At 38.0% G+C, this 20,384-nt stretch overlaps 4 protein-coding genes across 6 annotated transcripts in view; 1 reads left to right on the top strand and 3 right to left on the bottom strand.

Annotated features, from left to right (window-relative positions):
- The window catches only part of LOC145224843 (putative methylcrotonoyl-CoA carboxylase beta chain, mitochondrial), a 33,490-nt gene extending 22,697 nt beyond the window's left edge, over positions 1-10,793 (bottom strand). Inside the window, exon 1 of the mRNA XM_080091432.1 lies at positions 10,787-10,793. The gene's annotated coding sequence lies outside the window, so the exon portion shown is untranslated. The remainder of the gene's footprint in view (positions 1-10,786) is intronic.
- On the bottom strand, positions 52-2,176 carry LOC145224908 (methylglutaconyl-CoA hydratase, mitochondrial-like). Of its 2 annotated transcripts, XM_080091522.1 has the most exons (9): positions 1,971-2,175; positions 1,733-1,800; positions 1,570-1,657; positions 1,327-1,506; positions 1,142-1,198; positions 1,000-1,085; positions 841-942; positions 462-560; positions 52-244 (listed from the first exon to the last, which is right to left on the bottom strand). In XM_080091522.1, the coding sequence occupies exons 1-9, from the start codon at positions 2,113-2,115 to the stop codon at positions 167-169; spliced, it is 903 nt and encodes a 300-aa protein (XP_079947648.1). In that variant the 5' UTR covers positions 2,116-2,175; the 3' UTR covers positions 52-166. The 2 variants fall into 2 exon arrangements, with proteins under 2 accessions (XP_079947648.1, XP_079947649.1); XM_080091523.1 differs by lacking the exon at positions 1,142-1,198 and having other exon boundaries at positions 1,971-2,176.
- On the bottom strand, positions 4,066-6,239 carry LOC145224056 (uncharacterized). Of its 2 annotated transcripts, none has more exons than XM_080090484.1 (2): positions 5,192-6,239; positions 4,066-4,793 (listed from the first exon to the last, which is right to left on the bottom strand). In XM_080090484.1, exons 1-2 carry the CDS (start codon positions 6,066-6,068, stop codon positions 4,702-4,704), a joined length of 969 nt encoding a protein of 322 aa, XP_079946610.1. In that variant the 5' UTR covers positions 6,069-6,239; the 3' UTR covers positions 4,066-4,701. The 2 variants fall into 2 exon arrangements, with proteins under 2 accessions (XP_079946610.1, XP_079946611.1); XM_080090485.1 differs by having other exon boundaries at positions 4,729-4,830.
- Positions 10,794-12,879: 2,086 nt separating the features above from the next.
- LOC145224844 (uncharacterized) lies at positions 12,880-17,373 on the top strand. The gene is made up of 2 exons (XM_080091433.1): positions 12,880-13,498; positions 16,011-17,373. Exons 1-2 carry the CDS (start codon positions 13,322-13,324, stop codon positions 17,118-17,120), a joined length of 1,287 nt encoding a protein of 428 aa, XP_079947559.1. The 5' UTR covers positions 12,880-13,321; the 3' UTR covers positions 17,121-17,373.
- The last annotated feature ends 3,011 nt before the right edge of the window (positions 17,374-20,384 follow it).

Genomic DNA, 20,384 nt, shown 5'->3' with positions numbered 1-20,384 from the left:
CGATTTAAGCCCTGTATTTTTTTCGGTGAACTTTCTTTCTCCAGAAAAATAGCAGGACACATTTTTTTATTTTGTACTAGTGCAATTAAATCATACATAGCGCAAGATGTATTGCTCGATTTTTACGCAGAATAAGTATCGCAAAACTCAGTGCAATTGCCAAGAATTAGTGGCCTTTGTAGTTTGGTGGTCGTTTTTCTTTGAATGCTGTCAGGCCCTCAATTCGATCTTTTGTTGGAATAACCTTTAAAGAGTAATTTCTTATTACCAGAAAAACAAATAATTTATACAAACAAAAAGTTGTCATAAATTGCACTTTTAAAAACTGATGGCAGTGGGTGAGCAATTAAGTTTAAATTTCATGTTTACAAGAATTGATAAGTCTTTTTAAAACTACAACAAAATAAAATCAAAATTTACGACTTTTGTCACTTGAAGAAAAATACTAAAACATATAAAACCTGGGCATAGCAAGCTTGCTCAAATGCCATTCCAGATGAAATATCAACCTCAACTCCACGGTTTATTGCTTCTTTTGCCATCCGCAGAGCGATTGGACCCTAAATGGTATGTAATGCAATAAACATTTAGGATACACACGCTAGCACAAACCCAATTCATTTGGCAAAATATTACAAAGATGAATCTGCTCACATAGAGTGTTAATTGCATAGATATCATGGAACTGTAGCCTATCACTTGTTAAGAACATTGTCTGCCTGATCAGGTTTATTATTTTAAAAGCTTGGCAAAATAGTCAATTGATTAACAAGATTCATCAATACTTAAACCTTAGTTCAGATTTCACGTTAGTTCAAATTTCAAATTTTGTTCATGTACCTGTGGAAGAATTGATTTTGCAACTTGTAAAGCCTTCAGGTATGCTGCATCCCCAGAAGCATTTTGATCCACAGAATGGTTAACCAAACCTATTGCTCTGGCCTATTATAACAATAGTTCACTCATAAACAAGCAACAATTGCAGAAATACAAATCTACCTGATTTCCTTCAACAAGGCTTCCAGTAAAGATCAGTTCTTTAGCTAAGCTTGGCCCAACAAGACGGGCCAGGTTTTGTGTACCCCCTGCAAATAAGTCATTTGTGAACATCCGATCTATTTTGCTTCTAGCAAATACACACCTCCTCCAGGGATGATAGCAAGTTTTGTCTCAACCAATCCCATTTTTACATTTGAAGCTACCAAACAAACAAAATCTTTATAGGGCCATGGTATTTAAAGGTATGGTATTTTCTGTCATATTTAAAAATGTTAAACTTAATTCATCAAAGTGTAATTAACAATTCTAAATAATCTTGATACAAACCAGCAACTCGAATATCAAAACCCAAAGCCATTTCAAGTCCACCACCAACTGCAGTTCCATCTAGTGCAGCTATTGTAGGTATTGGGAATTGATAAATATCGAATAGTAGTCTTCGCAATCGACCAACAAATGGCCCAACTTCCTCTGGGGTCATTTTTGCCCTCTCTTTTAGATCAGCACCTGAATTTATTATTTGATAAGGTTGTCTTTAAAACCTTTGTGTCTGCATTTTTGAAAGCAAACCTGCACAGAAGATCCCAGGTACCATACTGCGCATAATGAGAACTCTTGCTCTTTGGTCATATTTTAGGCTATCCACTGTATCAGTTAACTAAAACAATAATTTTTCGAATGATCGTTCATGTATTTCTATCAGTGTCAATCAACTGCCACATCTGTATCTTACCAGACTTGAAAGATTTTTGCTGAATGAATTTTTAGCCTCAGGCCTGTTTAATCCCAAGACAACCACACCTGTTTATGCAAAACAAAATATAAGTTTAATCAATTATCCTGAAATATGGCACAACAGGTGCAAACTTTTAAATGATAAAACATGTTCATTGTGCTTTATGCTCTGACTTGGTTTAACCAAGCTTTTCCCACTTTGTCAGAAAAAATAAATAACAGCAATAATTATATACCTTCATGTTCCCCACTTAATCTGTTTACAACTAGCTCATTGCTGTGTAATCCTGTTGTTGATAAGCATTTTATACATCCTGACTTTTTGTTCAAAAAAGCCCTTCCATGATTAAAAATACTTTTATTTATGTTGCTGCACAACATAATTTATGCAATATTTCTTCAACCTAAATCGTTTTGTTCACTGCATAATAATTTTTTTTTATGGTAATGCATAATTAAGTTTTCTCACTTATAACAACTAAAAAGAATGAAAAGGACATAGTCTACTGTGAACACAACTTCATTCCCTACCTAACCAACGATTTACATTCATAACATGTCCAGTGTAGTTTTTTTGAGCTAGTTCGCATTATTCATCACAAATTTATAGATTTGTTTCTGTCCCAAAGACATTAGTACACCTATTTCTGATTGCTTAACGCGGGATGAAAAGTACTATTCTGTTCAATTATTTTGCAGGTATGTGGCAAAAGCAAAACTACTCATATTTTTTGCGTTGGTCCCAATAGGGGAAATCCCTTTAACACAAAAAGAAAAAAGAATTTACAATTTGGTTTTTATACTTTGTGTTTTTATATTTTCTGTTAACTGTTGCATGTGAGCGTAGCTAGCCTTATTTACGTGATAAAAACACAATTTTGCAGCTGGTCCTTGATTACCATTAATTTTTTTGAGACCGGATAGACCCACACATCGATTGTAATCAAAATTAATCAATATTTAATGTTATAATTAATAATGTTGAAACGACAACAAAGGAATTTAAATTGTGAGCTTTGTTGTAGTCGTTTGATGAAGAGTCCGATTTGATTTTAAAGGATGTGGAGTTGTGGTCTGTTGTACACACTACGCGGCGCCATCGTTCCGCAATATCACTTTGAAAAAAAGACAGCCAAGCGCCTATTATTTAAACGGGATTTTGTTCAAATTTGTATTAACTCTGAAGTGTACATGATTTAAGTTTCGCAATTAAGAAAACACCGATGCAAAACTCCTTTTTTCGTTTTCAGTTTTGGGTCTTTCGTAAAAAATTAAATGCTAGCGGTTAAGGCTAATTAACAGACAAACTGTGCTGATACGCCGGCTTGGTCTATCTCCTAGGCGTCATAAACACGAACATTGTACAATAGAAAAATCTAGCGTGGTATCATTAAAATATAACCGGAATAATTGATTTTGTCGTATATCATACATGATTAACTTATTTATTTTACATTTGTAACTATATGCATTCTACTCCATGGTTTTTACGGATGCTGATGATAACTGTTTTTATACGGCAAAATATATGTTTCGGTTATTTTAAGAATTGATTTATGCTTTGTACCTGTTTTTAAGAGTATAAATATAGGCTACATGATTATTAATATTGTGTTGTGACAAATTACATACACCAAGAAACAAAAAAGAGAAATTATGTCATTTTTTAGAACCGCGATAGTCTAGAAAACAATCTTACACACCGCAGCGAAAAAATCTGTCCTGTAACGACATTTGAAGGAAAAAGAAAGGTGGCGGATTAACGATGTCCTGGCGATTTCCGCCCAATTTTTTGCGTCATCTTGCGTGGGTACAAATGAAAATTCGCCTTAAACAGGATGTGCAAGCGGATTTAAAATACACCGCGACACCGCACTTCCATTTTAATACTTTAAGATGGCCTCACGTAATTCGGGGCGAAAATAACGATGTCTTGGTTGAAAATAAATATTCAGGTCCGATTGAGTGCATGCACGTTATTTTTGTTAACTGCCGTTTAAATATGTTTAGCTCAACTCGTCTTTATTTGCAATCATATGTTAAAAAAAATCTTCAAAACTATATCAACATGATAAATTTCCTATTCGTTCAAATGCATGTAATAAAATCTTGCCCATATATTGTATCAAATGCGCTGCTTCATCATTGCGTAAACCTTGCAGACAATCAGCAGCAAAATATGCTTCTTAAAGATTATGTCTGGACCATTCTGCGAATAGCTTCTGTTTAAATTTCTTCGCACGTGGAAAATTTTTATTCCGTTGTCGAAGTTTTGCGGTGACATCATCACGTTCTTGGCAACAAAGATAGCGTTTAAAACAAACATTGTGTAACGCCGCGTAGCCGGTGTGTCGGCTATGGCTATTTTAATCCCATGGAACCACGTTTTTTGGTTGCAATGTGCTCGGAAACAACACATCATCGTGCAGAGCGTGATAGCAATATCACCAGGTGATCATCTTAACGACAGGCTTTTCAGAACAGTCTTTTTATTGTAACAGCTGAGCAAGGAACGCAATACAACAACGTCTAAGATTGTGGGCAGAAATACGGGTGCCGACTTTCCATCACGTGCAGCAACTTATCTTAAAGATTATCGCCACATGGAGGAATCACATCAAATCGAACAGGGAATTTTAAGGTGTTTGACGTTTCAACATCCGGAGCAATTTATATCCCGCACTTAAATTCAGTATGTGAATACACCATGATCAACATTTACTTTCACAAACCTCACACAAAAAATAAAACATTGTTCTAAAATGTCCGTTGACATTGGCATATGTCATCCAAAAGGGTTGGTCACAAACATGCCAACCAGATCCAGCAACAAAGACTTTCGTAGTAGTGGCGCTTACAGCGTTCCTTTCTGCCGCAGGAGTGCCAGTTCAATCAAAATCACGGGGATCTCCAATGATGTTGTGTATATTTAGCGACTCAGGATTATCCTTCGAGAGAGCTGAGCGGCTAAAAGGCGGCAAAGTGGTACGACGTGGAAGGTTCCGCTGACCGGTAAAATTCAGTTTGCTTCCGTGCACGCTTGCATCGAAAAGGAACATCTAACAATAAGCGCCATTCAGTTTTGGCCCACTACATCTGCGGTACAACAATTTGCGTTGCTTAAAGTTCTGTTTTCGTTTGCCCACAAAACGCTTTATTGTCTGAAAATTATATCTATATTTATTCATACATTTATATGAACATGAATACACATCTTTCGTTGTGTAGGAATGTGGCGTGTTTGAGGCAAAGTACGAAAACATCTCAATGGCGTAGCTAATACGATTTACAACACCACCATAAATTATAAAACATACAACCAAACGTTGCAAGTCACGATGAGAGGAATTTTAAGGTTTGGAGAAGAAACGTTTTTCTTTCCTAAAATGATTTCTGTGCAATTTTTTTTTAATTCGTCAAAGATTTTTTTTACAAAACCTTACTTTAGTATCCTTACCTATAATCGCCGATGTAGAGGCTTCAAGATCAATGTTGTTTCGGGAGACTGGATTTGAAAACGTTCCGCCATTTTCAATCTTCGCGCTGTTTGCTTTGGAGAGAAAAGCTGTAGCTGTACACATTGTGTTTGCCTGTTTAATTGTGGCACTGGTCGCATCCTTGATGAGTGATTCACATTTTACGACTCCGTCGCCGTTTGGGTAAAGAACTGAATCTAACTTTAATTTCTTTTTACGAATTGTGTAGCTTACATCGTTAACAGGTACTACAGTGGAAAATTCGGTAGCGTTTGAAACTGCTGCACATTTTTTGCGCACCAAATCAATTCCGTTGTTTGCCTTCGTAAGAGAATCATCTAAATCCGCTATCTTTATAGCATCAGCTGCCACACGTCCCGCATTGCAAAGTGATGCGCATTTGCCGTTGGAAAGGTGGCTATGAGTGGTAATATTTGATTGGTGAGTCGGTATCACCGCCCCTTGGTAGTTGGGCGCTGGAAAATTTGTGCTAGGTACAGGCGGGTGGGTGAACGGAAATGCAACAAATTGCCCCCGTGGAAACGGCGGTCGATAAAATACCATGTTCCCTGCTTGCGGTTGCGCACAGGTCTGACTCATACTACCGCGGCTTTCTTGGCAACTTGAAAAAGGTGGGGTCATTTGCATATAACTGGCAACATCCATTCCTGGTAAATGCTTTGCTTGTGTTTGATTGCGCTTTTTCTTAGCACTTTTAGAGTCGTTCTTCTTTGTAGAAATAGTATAATGTCTTGCATTTCCTTGCGTGGCTTCCTGTAGTTGACCGAACAGTGGACCACCAATCTGCACAAACTCATTGCAACGAGGTACAAGAGAAACTTCGGTTTGCGTGGTCATGTCTGAGGCCTCAGTTTTATTTTGGACCGCAACACTGTTTACTGATTTAGGCTTGGGTGCTGGTGTTTGAGTTAATTTGTTGCACGATGGAATTTTCTGCAGCAAAGAACATCGAAATTGGGTTTGGCAAGATCGCTCAATGCCTTTGACAGCTTCGCCAGTCCTGTTGCATTCCACACCTCAAAATGCAATAAATAAGGCAAGATAAAATCTTAAGTTTTAAAACAACTCAAACATGTTAAAAAGGCGGATATTTTTTACGGACACTAGAATCGTTATACAACGCGAAATTGTACACTGTCCTATAATAGGACTCCTATTTAATGAGATCGCTTATGTCAGTGGTTCTCAACTCGTTTTAGTCTATGAACCACCACTTCAGTTTAATAAACATCGTGGGCCAGTCTATTGGTCAGTAACGTTAAAGAAAGCATACATAACAAGCATATTGGCTTGAAATATATTTCATCAGTACAAAATTTCGAGGAGTGATATCAAACAACTGAAAGCCATAACAATAAATATCAAATAATTTGCATTAGCTTTTATCGTACTAAATATTCAATAAATTACATGCAACTATTTCCAGTTCATCACCAAATATAATAACATCCTGTGGACCACCCGAAAAAGCCATCATGGACCACTAGTGGTTAATGGACTACCAGTTGGGATCCACCGGCCTATGTGTTTCTATAGTTACTCACTATTGCAGAAAACTGCTGAATTAAAAATAACCATTACAAACTTAGAATATCTAATTCAAGCCTTTTGATACAAGCATTTAAAAAAAACTTACAATAAATTGCAATTTGCAACCACTTGGTAATATTGCTGTTGCTCCATAGTTATTAACCGTGCGATCGAATACTACCTTAAATCAGCGTTCCTCATTCATTTTATACTTACATTACCCCTAAAAAATGAGTTCCAAAGAAACCCTGGACTAAAAAACACATTTAGCTGTACTAGACATGGCCGTAAACATGAATCAAATTCAAGTAATGTGCGTGAGCTGTCTTTTGGTTTGTCACCTGTGATGGAATAAGAGTTTCGGCAAAGAAGACTTGTACAAAACCCTTTTCTGGAACCTTGGTTAAGAAATGCTGCCCCAAATAAAGAGTATATCTATCATTACAATTACACCTGTATATATAAGTCCTACCTAGTAAAAGTTCTTCAAGGGCAGCGGATCTACTGTCGAGTCTATTGAACCGAACGTAAGTATCCAACATAAAAAGCGCTTGGGACAAAGTGGTAAGGGTATCCCGTGCTGGTATCATGTCAACTTTCCAGACTTCGCACTGGGCTAAGGAGCGAAACCGGTACTTGCGGTCCAGTTTTTTGTCCCTGAAAGCATGATGATGCTGATAACCATGTTCTTACAAGAAGACAATATTTTTTAGGGACAAATGCAGAAATGAAGGATGTTAAGACATAACCAAAATAGCAAATTTGTAATAATATTTTATGATTATATGTAAGCAGGTTTCATTTGTGCAAAAATGCTTCTGTTAATGTATGGTAGAAAATGCCGCAATCGATAAGTTGGTGATGGGGACTTTCCAGGGCAGGATTTGGCACTTAAGATGACAAAAGCACGTGATTGGAAGCCATATCCAGGCCCCACAAGAGGGGGTGCAGCCGAGTCTAGGGAGCCCATAATTGTTGGGTTAATTACAATTACAAATTACAGGGTCAAATGTGTATGTTATTTCAAAATAGTTTTAATATAGTGCTGGTACGTGCGTTATTATAACATTTGTTACACGTATTTATAGGTCACAGCTTTGTTAATAAGCGAGGTACTTCCTTGGACCATATTTGCTAAAGTTCATAAAGCGACAGTTGTGTGTGTGAAGACGTTTACTTTGCTGTCTGCCTTTTTAAATGATCTGTGCGTACCTAGGTGAAAATTACCGTCAAGGCAGTTATACCTTGTTTTCAACCAATTGGCAGTATTGGGGTCTCGAGCCCGACTTCACGAGTCACCATTTTTGAAGACTTGACTTGAGTGTCAGCTGTGAAAAGACTTGACTTGACTCGGTATACCAACAAGAAAAAGAAAATCTTTAACCAAACAACAGCAGAGTTTTATTGTGCGATTCGTAGTTATTTTTTCTTAGTTTTCACGTAACGAAGTCACCAGCGACAAGCAAAAACTTTCTTTCGTTTGGTATTGTGTTGTAGTTGTCGCTTGGTTTAAAGCGAACGCCGTACATGTCAAGACCAAGTATTTGCTTTTAGGCATTCACCTTGCTGTACAAACGCTCTAGCGCAGTGGGAACCTTGTTGGTTATAAAGGCCACCAAACGGTTTATCGACACTCGTTTAGGCCACATAGACTATTTCCCAGGACAAGAACAGTGGTGTTCCAACTTTTTGACATACACTGGTCGTTTTGCTATTCCCTTGTAGAGTTGTAGGACTTACGGTCAAAGCTAAATAAAATTCCTCAGTACAATTCCACCTTCACTACATTTCCACCTTTATTACATAATTCAGGATTTATATAACCTGTCCTAGAAACTCGCTTGTTTACAAATATCAACAGTTGTTCTTTTGCAATTCAAGTAAGATTGTAGAACCTTGGGCTCATGGTAGTTCTATACGGAAATCGCTTTGTGTACCACTATGGGACCATTGGCTCTTGTTTGAAAACCGCTGTCCTAGAACTAAGCAAATAGCAATGTGGAATAAAGGTCAACAAATACGTTTCTGTCTATTTTTCGGCGCCTAGTGTTGTCGTTAATATCAACATCCTAAAAATGTATTTTGAAATACAAGACCGCATATGACCTTAAACCACAGGTTCTCCACACTGCTCTAGCGCATGCAGTAAAAATATAGAAATTTTAGGTTTTCAAAACTCTTAAGGTTTGACGTTCTTGACCAAGCTGTTTAATGAGTGCCAATTATCCATTGGTCAACTTTGATCATCAGCGCATAAACTAATGTAGACATGACTATAGTGTTCAAAGGGGGCCCGAGATATTGACTTGCACCAGCATATTTTTTCGCTCTCGTGGGCCCTGGCCATATCGTGCGGGTATTCAACAATTTTTTTGTAGAAGTTTGATGGATTAAAACGACTAGATCTCAGTCTTTAGATTTAAACATTCTGGGTCCATCTCCTCCGTATACAATTTCAAAAACCAGTCAAGTTCGAATACAACATGGTGTTGCTTAAGTTGCATATGGCTAATATCACGACTTGTCTTACCACTCCTTGGCGATAAATCTGGCAAAATTAATAACTTCGATAATAATCAAACATAAATCTTTACCACTACACACCCAAAGCATAAAACTAATTCCCGACCTAATTTCCTACTCGTGACACGAATATGACCCAAAGGTATGTTCTAGGAATAACAATGGAAAAATTTGATGATAAAAGTAAGTTACATATTGTGTGTAATGTACTGTTATCTTACAAATGTAATAATTGTTACATCTTAACAAGTTAATCTTAGGGTATCTTACTCGAACTTAAATGACGAGTATTTTACATAGGTGGCGATTGAGGAAAAAAGTAACAAACTATACAAAATTATATCCTAAACATTTTTCTCACCTGTTTAAAAGAAATGTTATAGCCGAGGCAACAGACCCTTCAGAAAATACCACGTCAGAAAACAAACGCTTGACTTCACCAGACGTAAGACCAAAATAAAACGTTTCAGACATGGTTGTTTTTAGACAAGCAAACACTACACTACGCTACTGACGGCACATGCAATAATTAACTAAACAATATAACATACTTATTGGGTGAACATACAACAAACAGTTCTGGAATTTTTCCATTGTAAGTCACAAGCGATCTTGTTGACGTGATTATCTTCTTAAAGTTGTAACAAATCCCATTGTACATTTGCTCATTGTGTAAAAAACAATCGACAATGCAGTATTGAATATTGACTACTGCATGACAACTACTGACAGATTAACATGACATCAACAATGTTGTAAAACAACATAAATAAGTGGATTTTTTTCATAATGTTACATTTGGGCATAAAGCGTTGGTCTCATGTCGCTCAAACAAATGTTTAACTTCGTGTAATCCGCACATGATATTTCCGTTTTACAGCAGCATAATGCCACTTAACGCACAAACACTAGAAAAGCGGGTGAATCGAGGTTCTCCAATAAACTTACAGAAACATGCCGGTTAGGTCAATGAACTTAACTCATCTTGTCATTAATCCTACACACAAATTTGATTGACATTGTTTCAAGATGATTTCGGCGAAAATTATGAAACGTCTCGTAAACAAATTGCGCAAAAAAATGTACATACGTAATCTCTGGTTGTTGCTGACGAAGGTGTGCTGAGCGACATCACAGTGTTACTAACGTCAGCAAAAGACCGCATGCCTTGAAAAATATAGATATTACGGTGCAAAAAAAACGAAGAAACCGACCATCGTCACAGGCCCATGACGTCTTTCACCTGCTAAGCGTCCAATAAAACTTCCACTGTATAGGACGTTTATTTTCATTATTTTCGTACGTTGTTTAGAAAACAAATTTGCTTTTATAAGATTAGGAATTTCCCAAAAAAATATTTGTATCTAGGCTATTTATAAAATGTTGATTGCTAACAGGCATTATGTATAACTTAAATATTGCTCTTCTGGCAAATGTAGTGTTATGTATTTATCGTCCATTCTGCTTTGCTAATTTATCGCCCATTGGTTCTTAAGAAGAACCTTTTGTTTTTTTTACAAAAGGCAGCCATTAACACTTGAGTTAAAGCCGATGTCATCATTGTTTTTGAGACTTATCAGCATGATTTGACATGGCGAAATAATAGCGCTCTGTTGACTCACCGAAAAATATTGTTGCACAAATCGCGGCGTTTGGAATTTACGCCGCCGGTTTAAAACGAGAAAGGCAGTTTGGTGGAATCGTTCGAAATTACGACATAGATTTTCGCCGAAACGCGGCAGTGGCCATCTATGTGCCTTAGGGGTAGTGTCTCCCGTCCAGTTAATAGCTGGTATGTGCACAATTATTGACACATGGTGTTAAAGGTCATGTCTTATATTTGGTGCGTGGTGCAAGAACAGAGTTACATTTCAACTTTTCTTAACTGTTTCATAATTTTTGACAGTTGACCCGACGTTTCTGTTTTGCGCTAAACCCACATAAAAATGGCGCCTTTAGAGCATCGTGGCAAACACAGACGTCGTTGAACATGTTTACTTTCATAAATATGTTTTTTTTTCTGCTACTCTCAGGCAATCCGATTATCGACGCGATGGAAGGAGCTAAATGCCAGCGTAATCGCACGAAAAATTTGCCTCAATCAAATTTATTTGTTTTCACAGAATTGAAGAACACGGCAGCTTCACAATACATGGAAAATTCGCCCAAACGATTATAGGATTTGCTGTTGTGACGTGGGCTTTAATCGTGGGCGGTGAAAAATTCTTATGCGCGTTATTCAGTCGCTGCAAAATGCATAAAATCGGATATCATTAACAAGTTATTGTTATTTATCTAACTCGACCATATACAGATTTGAACTAGCAATTATCAGTTTAAGGTACCTGTCGCCCGACCACTCGGAATACTTAACGCTGTCAAGATTGTGTAATTCTTCTCGAGGATTTGGGAGCGGCGTTTGGTAGAAAGCTCACACAGCCCATAACAAAGCCTTTTTCATGACAATTGTTCAAGACAGACATCCTTAATCTTTTCAGCCAAACATGCTTTCGCATGGGTGGCCGGGTTTAATCAATGTCGAAGCGAGGTTTTCCCAACCTTTTTGGTTCACCTCATCTCGGTAATGGGCAAATATAAAGTCTTTTATTTATTTCTCCGTTTTGAATAGCACGAGGCAGGTGTGTTGCATTAGCCAGTTGAAAATTACAAGTGTTGGATGTAAAAAAACGTTTTGTTTGCAAAAAACGCTTTGCAGATGCCTATAATTGCAAATACTTTGTCCGATGATCTAAATTCTAAATGAAGCAATGGTTGGTGCGGTTAAAGGCAAACGGCAGCAAGTATTTTGTCGCTTTATCAAGATCGTGACTTAAATCACGTAACTCACCTTTGCCACTACTTCCGACGTCAAAGTCGAAAGACTCATTACGAACAATATAAGCAAACCTATGGAAGGCTCATATCCCGCAGTTAGAGGCAATTAAATGAAATCTTTAATTAAATTTTGTCGCCACTTCAGTATCGCAGCGGGGTGTTTTTGGTAGTCTTTATATAGCAACAACTGTTTACGTCTACGTTTTTGGTGTGAACTTAACTTCAGGCATTTACACGGTGTTGTAGTCGACAGTACAAAAATGTTTCATCATCTTTAAAGAAATATTGGTTACGGAAAATATCATTTAAAGATGTTTTAGACAAATAAAGCAAACCTATTTTTTTGCTTTCTTAGCAGCGAATCAGCATTTGCCCGATTTGTGTACACTTTTATTTGCCACATACGGCAAGGAATAGAAACTGCGCGAGGCAGATACGACCTACTGTTTATTATTTTGTAAACATACTTACTTTGTGTTTATTGACGTTCTCATACATAAAGAATATGCTTTGCCAAATAGGTACGCATATATTTTTGTAAAAGCTATATAGTTGCGTAAATTAACATTGCTTCTTAGTATGTATTGCATACTTAAGATCTCCACAGTTTTCAAATCCTAAATATCAAGTAAACAACAATGTGATGAATCTCCTACTACAAACCACCCATGTAATTGTGCAAGAAATATGCCACGAGAAAAAAATACTCGTGCGAGAGCGACAAGCTAGATTAGTTTCCCAAAGATATTCTACATTTTCTGTTATTCAGTGCAGTACAATAAATACAAATAAATTTATTTTCAAACGGGAAAAACGTACGTTTTAGGAATACGAGCAGTTTTTTTAGATCTGCACATTTTGTTTTTTTAGTCGCGTCACTAAAAAATTCCATGACGGAATTATAAAACTTGTCGATGTTTGAAGGACCGTCTGTTTGAGATCCATTCTTGGAAGAAGAAATCAGCTGATGATGACGCTAAAACCGTCGCGCCTTTTTTCCTTTGCGCTTATACTAGAGTTGGCGCATGCGTGCTCTGTTCAGAATCGACAAACGTTCGTACAAGTCAATTATCTGAAGTTCCATTTGACACCAAGCAACTGAATATTGCCGATTTACTACTTCGCTGTTGTGTCTTAGCAATCGTTCTTACGACAGCACCCAAGGAAACAAGACGCTACCGTTGATTTGCGCCAGCAAGAACATGTTGCGATCACACCCACCTCCACTGATCCATGCATCGGATCTCTTTAAGTTTGGCTTGGATTTAACACAGAGAGCATCACCCGTTGATGCAAACGACGAGGTTCAATCGATTCAAAGCGGAGCCGATAATGAGTCTGTGACGTCTGAAAGGAGCTCTTCCTTCGAAGATTCTGAGGTGAGAATATAACATTTAAAAAAAAAATTGTATCAAAATAACTTCGTACAATGAACCAAAATTTAAAGGCTTTGTGAAATGCATGTAGATTTGTTTTACTTAGATGTACATGACGTTGCCCCCCTACAACATATCCCACATTACACACGTACTATGTCGCCGCCATGTCTAAGAGTGCAATTAAAACGTGACAGCATTTGGCATACCCGTTTGACAATATGAACTCGCTATGGGTTCGACCGGTTGGAAAGCAAGGAGAGTAGGTCAAATAAGAAAAAAAAAATCTTTGCAAACAGGAATTTTTCGCACGTGCAGTAATTCATTATGAGTTGATGATGACGTTAACATACGGATTTAGAAAAAAAACTGAAGTCAGTTTTTCCGCCTTACAAGAGCTTCTAATAGTTTAATATTTTAATTGTTCTTGAACGTCATTAAAGCGCTCACTTACTTTCAAAGTGGTTAATCAATCGCTCAGCCCTGACAACGCCCAACGCTTAACCAGTACCTCTGATTAGAGATTACGTCATAATTTGTGTCCGCAGTTGTGGGCTTAAAAGGTTGCAACTAATTTTTCACAATATCCAACTAATTTTTTTACTACATAGTAAATTTATGTTTCCAAAATTAGGATTTATCGCTTATATTATACATGCTAAATTCCCTTTAACTTAATTTTGATTTAAATTTAATTCTATCACATCAACCACAACCAAAACATGTAAATATATGATTGCCAATTTATGTGGAGAATTTTTTTTCTGTTACGTCAAAATCTCCCTCTCTTTGGTACAAAACCCAATGTTTTTAGCCATGACACACTAAAAAGTCCAAGCTATCAGCTACGTTTGCGCGCCTAAAAATTCACATCATGATTTAAATCCGACGAAAATCAAAAATAGTGACGCGCGCAAACACTAATTCGCCTAGCAATTACAAGGCAAAAACTTGACAGTAATTAGTCGTTCATACAAAGAGCACTTCTTGTGCAAAAGCTGTCCAAACGCACGAAGTTGTAATTAAGATAGGTTGGGACTAATTAGCATTGACATTGACGTGCATACACAGCAGCACAAGTTTGAAGCACACATTTATTCCGGCGTCTAATATAAAATATTCATCAAATGCTTATATTTTGCACGGTTTTCCTGTGTGTAAATTTCGTGATCGCAGATAAGCAACGCTTGTTCAGTTTTCCGAGTCATCCATCCGCTTCGACTTATCTCACCTATGGATGCGGTTTCGCTTCTTAACATAAACATGAGGCGTTGCAATAACAAGCACGGTGGCCGAGCGGAATTTATTGCCGAAACGATAACAAGAGACCGTAGCCGAGGCCAGATCACGTTTCTTGTAGCCCCAGGCCTCTATCCGCGCTTAATTAAAACAGTAAGCCACATTGTTCGGCGCGATGTTTTTGCGATTTGCAATAAACACAACAATCGCTTTAAAACGTTCGGCTACTTTCGCAATCACCTGAAATCCGGGCGTGGGTGATTAATCACGTCCATCTTAGTTTTTGTCACCGCAGCACACAATGGCTTTTCCACGTAAATGGCACATTTGCCAACCGACGGTGCTTGACTGTCAGCGTAGGCCAAGTGCGGGCATTTTTTGGATGTTTTGCCACTCCTTGCTTGCAACTGTGCGTTTGATCTTGTTTTTGTTATAATCCACGCTTAACTGACAGTTGTTGAATTTAATTTCAAGTGCCGGATCGGTACCGGCCCGTGCCGCACTCGGCGCAAAAAAATCGACACCGGATAATACTAAAATTGACACTTTTGAACCATTGTTACCGTGAATCACAACAATAGCAATCAGTCCAGTTTCGTGGAGCACTATTATTGTTAAAGTGACAGGTGGGAATTAAACACCTCTGACTTCAACGATGACTTCATCGTCTGCAAAACTGGCTGACGCTATTGCGTTTGACTGGAACTCAATGAAATATCACTTGTACACGCCCGACACGTACATCTTGTTTTGTGGAAATGCCCATTAAAGGAAAACATTAACGTGACTTTAAACATTTTAAAATCCCTTTCGGCATTTCTCATATTTTAGTCCGAGCATAAGCTATTCATCGTGTGGCTTAAATAAGCTGCCAACTCTTTTAAAATGCCTTTTTCGCAAACATATACCCATGGGTGTGTGGGTCACGTTTGTTCGTCTCGATTCTACTCGTGCGGCGGAGTTCGCTTTTACCTCGCTTCGTGACAAAGCGATCGGGACCCATTACCCTTGAAATTGAAGCGCTGTCACGAGTAAAAACAAAAAACGTCAAATTGACCAAACAAGTTTCCGTGCTGACGGTATCACCCCCACGATGTTGCGATTATTGTTGTTTGGGTCAAAGGGGTCTTGCAGTGAAAATCGTGCAATGACTTTACTCACACAAACCCTGTGTACGTAGTACGCCCTCAACTTTAGTCTCATAATACTGTACTTTGCGTCAAAAATCGTGCACGATTGAAGTGATTCACCTTAATTGTATTTGTTTTACCCGCAGGATCGCCCACTCAACCTGACTTGCAAAAGGCGGCGACTGGAAGACAGCAATGATTCCAAACACAACGAGGTGAACTTTGCACCGAATGCGAGATGTTATGAAGGTTTAATCAAACCAGCGCAAACAACTTATCTCAACAATGATGTAATCGAAAGAGCTATGCTGCACTACCGCGCCCAAATGATCGCCTCCAACGACTTAGTACGTGCTTATCTGCAACAAAAATGGAACGAAAGTACAGCCGCTTCCCCTGCACACGTCAAAGCGACTTCGCCATTCGCCTCGCGTATCCATCCAGCCATGGAACGGTTAGGATCCTGGGTTCCTTTGATCGGGGGTCTTAGGCAGTGCGACCCGGCACCAGCCAAAAAGATCGACGCAGCATTTGAAACCAACGGTCACCGACGTCTTTGTCAAGCCAACAGCACTGAAAGCGACGTAAGTCGGTCGAGTGTAATCATTCGTCGAAGTTCACCGTTTTCTGTGTCGACATCCCCGCCGTGTTCTCCACCCATCTCTTCGCCACCAGAAAGTGCCTCTTTCAGTCCCCCGCTTCTTTCGCCTCAATACGTACTCAACGTTCATTCACCTAACTCCCACACTCACTTCCCCAGTGGAGCAATGTACAGTACATTGCCGGAACGCCAAATTGTCAGCACTTTGCCAACAAGCGATTTACCTTCCCCTCAACAGAAAAGCGGAATCAAACGACGCAGCGCAAAGAAAGGCGGCAACGGCGATACGACCGCTAGTGGGGATTCCTATCCTTGCTCAATCTGCGGTGCTTCTTATCCTCACAAGTTTGAACTTAATCGTCATGTAAAAGTGAGTCATGTGAGACCGCACCGCTGTGGGCAGTGTGGAAAGGGTTTCGGCCATCGTAACTATCTCAAAGTGCACATTGAAACGGTACATATGGGCCGTAAAACACACCAGTGCCGTTTGTGCGGGAAATATCTCTCCACAGGCGGGAATTTAAACGTACACGTGCGCACCATCCACTTGGGCGAGAAGAAATACAACTGCCCCGTGTGCAACCGTAGTTTTGGACAACAATGCAATATGAAAACGCACATGAAACGCCATTTTTCCAAAAGCGACGACGTTTAACTGTTGTTGTTTTTTTCTGTTTCTATGTTTTGCTAATTTTTTTTAATTCATATGTTGTTTTGCTTTTGTAGTTGACTTTCCCCACATAGGGATTTCTTTGTTTAAAAACGAACTTATTACTTACTTTATCGTATTTGGCATGCTTTAAAAGCAATTTATGTTTTCTGCTACGTTGTGTTTTGTGCTGTCGTATGCTTTATAATGAAGAAATGACGCAGCGCCGATTTTAAGGTGCAGTGAAACTCAAATAAAGACGGTGTTTATTTTGTAAAAATCTACAAGCCTTAAATTGGTAATTTTCATGAAAGCTTCCAAAGGTGAGGTCAGACTCGCAGGTATTACAAATAACGCTCGAAGCAAGTCAATTAGTAAAGTGAAAGTCATTGTCGTTACGCAACTTTGATTCCGTGGCGTTTCAATCACCAACCAAGAAATACGTGGACAGTCTTTTACAATTTACAACAGTTTCAAGGAGTGGCCTGCGCATAAACCATAACATACACTTGGAGCGTATAGCATCATACAAAGCAAAAACAAACTTTACAAATCAGACAAATTGGAAACGAACTTATACTTACACCCGTAGGCGGAACGTTTATGTTTGGAACCGAATATTCGCTCTGACGTAACCATAGCAAGCATTACTCCAAGTTCTAAATAATGCCGTAATATTGACTAATTTAAAGCTAATTGGAAATTACGACAAAAATTACAAAATTAGTGAACTGTTCAAATATTTTTGCGAGATTTAACACACAATCACAGTTATGAATGTATGTATCATTTCCTTCTCCTTTTCAGTTAAATAAAAGAATGCGGTTAAATTGTCTTAGTTTGAAATGAGTCATTTGAATAGAAAGTTTAAACTAAACCCGCACTTTAGCATGTAGTCTAAAATGTGGTTGCCTTGGTTGAAATTTGTGCGTTTTAGGAAACCGTTTTTCGCATGTGATGTACAATATTTTCATGAGACTAAACACTGACAGTACAAAAGGGCGATGCTAAAAACAGCATGAGCAGATCGACCTTCTGCAGACAAACAAAAAGTCACATACCGATGTTATCACGCTTTCAAAAACACTTGTCTTCCTAGAATTGAAACGAGTGTAATTATCTGGAAAGCGTTTAGGAAGCCTCATTCCTGCAGGCGATTTTGCATCTTGATAATTATCATCACTCACTCGAGATGTTGTGTGTAAATAGATTTTACAAAAGCAATCTTTTGTCAGGTTTGATTTTGGGTTTGGAGCAAACGCATTAGAAAAAACATACCGTTTTGAAAAGCTTAAATTTTGTGAAACGAACCCTACTTACGCTATAGACACATTAGCTACGTCAGAATATTACAGGATTTGTTAACAAAGCATGATCAAAGGGATAAAAATAAGATAAAAACACGAGGTCTTTTAATGTTTTTACCACCTATCAAATATTAACAAAGTTTTCTGTTTTTGTTAAATCGTGACGCTTTTTCCAAATTTTTTTAGTTTATGTTTGTTACAAATGCTTTTCGAACTGCCTGTGAGATCCTACTAAAATTGTCAAATTAAACAAAAATCGACAAAAAAAGAATAAAAACAATCAGCCCGTTTGACTTTGCCCTTTCTTTTGGTTGAGAACCAAACGTGTCACTGAACCAGAAATAACACTTAACCTTTACTTAGGATTACAGTTAACGTACGTACCCAGCACGATTTTGGCACATTTCATCCTAAAGTTTCAGAAGTAACGTCAGCAGGGGTGAGGTTAAAATGTCATTTAGTTATTAGGTGTAGGAAATTACCTTGGTACATTAACGATGTAATATCGGGTCCATTTCTATATTAGTATGAGCTTAATGACGGTACATCTATATTTAGATCAGTTTGACAAGAAACCAAAGCAATGTCGCCATTTCGAGAACAACTTGACTTTTGAATGATACGCGACAGTGCGTAGGTTGAAAATATAGGACACCCTGTAATACCTAATGTTTGGTAGTTTGGGAGTTGGAACCATGTCCCATAGGGCGGTCGCCAGGGGCGGTTGTACAAAATGATGTTCCACCATTTTTTTCGAGTTATCTACAAAAATCAGAAAAGTTGTTATAAAAACCGCATTTCAATTGTTATCCAAAAATTGACGGTTAGAACATCAATGTTGATGATAAAAGTATTAGTTTCATTTCTTGCAACCAAAAAAGAATATCAACATGGGAGCTGTCCAGACGACACAGACTAACATTCTTTCCGGCATCAAATCGCATAACCTTGTGGATGTCAATAAACAAACAACAGATTGCGCATGAGCAGGTTTTTTTCCATTGAAGGCGGACTGAGATGGCATTTTAATCGCAGACAATTGATCATTCATAGAACGTGACATTGCACATTCAAAGTCGCGTAATTCGCAGTCGCCTTGCCCATGAGCCCACGAGCTTACAACCTTTGTCGAGTCGACACGTAAAACATGGGCAGGCCATTGTTCGCCGGTTTAGAATGTTTCTTGGTAACATAAAGAGCTTTGGGATTTATGCGTGTGTTTGTTTGGATCCGGGAGTTTCACGAACGATTGTGATTGGTAGAACTTTGGATTGATGTAATTGTAGTTGGCGGTTTCGTTTTAATCGTTTGTCATTGTACACACGCAAACAAGGAACGGCATTTAGCTTATTTATGTTGCACAAGAATCGGTGACAAGGAATGTGAGCAAATTGAATTCACCGTATGAAAAAAACTTCGAGATAAAGATTTTTGACTTTAAGAAAATAATTTTATTGAAGTTTAAAATATATTTGACTACAAATGTTCTTGGGAATTTTATTAAAATAGATTATAGGTGCCCGGGGCAATATATTCCGTCATCTTGGTGATCAGCCAAGAGCCACCACCAATTGTTGAACGTAGTGTGTGGCAGAAATACGTTTCAGTTCCTTTGTTTGCCACATACATACAATTTTGATTACATACTGTCATTATAAAAAGGGTGTGGCGTAATCGAAACTAATTGTGGTATTTAAAAACATACCTTACGTAAGCTAATAATCTTTCACATTGATAAAAAAACTATAAATATCAAGAAAGTAAAATTCGGAATATATTTTGGACAAAGAATCTTGTCAACTAAAAGCATTAAATGTTATTGTTTGTTTTTTTGCCGGGATAACCTTTAGTGTTTTTTTTTTATTGCGGAGATAAATTTGTTCGAAAACTTTGAAGTACATAACTTACTTGTAATGGCAACTTGTGTGATAAAATCGTTTCTGTCTACAAGTCGTTTCAGAGT

The sequence above is a fragment of the Phallusia mammillata genome, chromosome 4 (assembly GCF_965637545.1).
Source record: "Phallusia mammillata chromosome 4, kaPhaMamm4.hap1.1, whole genome shotgun sequence".
In the NCBI taxonomy this organism is placed as follows: Eukaryota; Metazoa; Chordata; class Ascidiacea; order Phlebobranchia; family Ascidiidae; genus Phallusia; species Phallusia mammillata.
The sequence above is the reverse complement of the archived record's forward strand: the minus strand, read 5'-3'. Positions and strand labels throughout refer to the sequence as shown.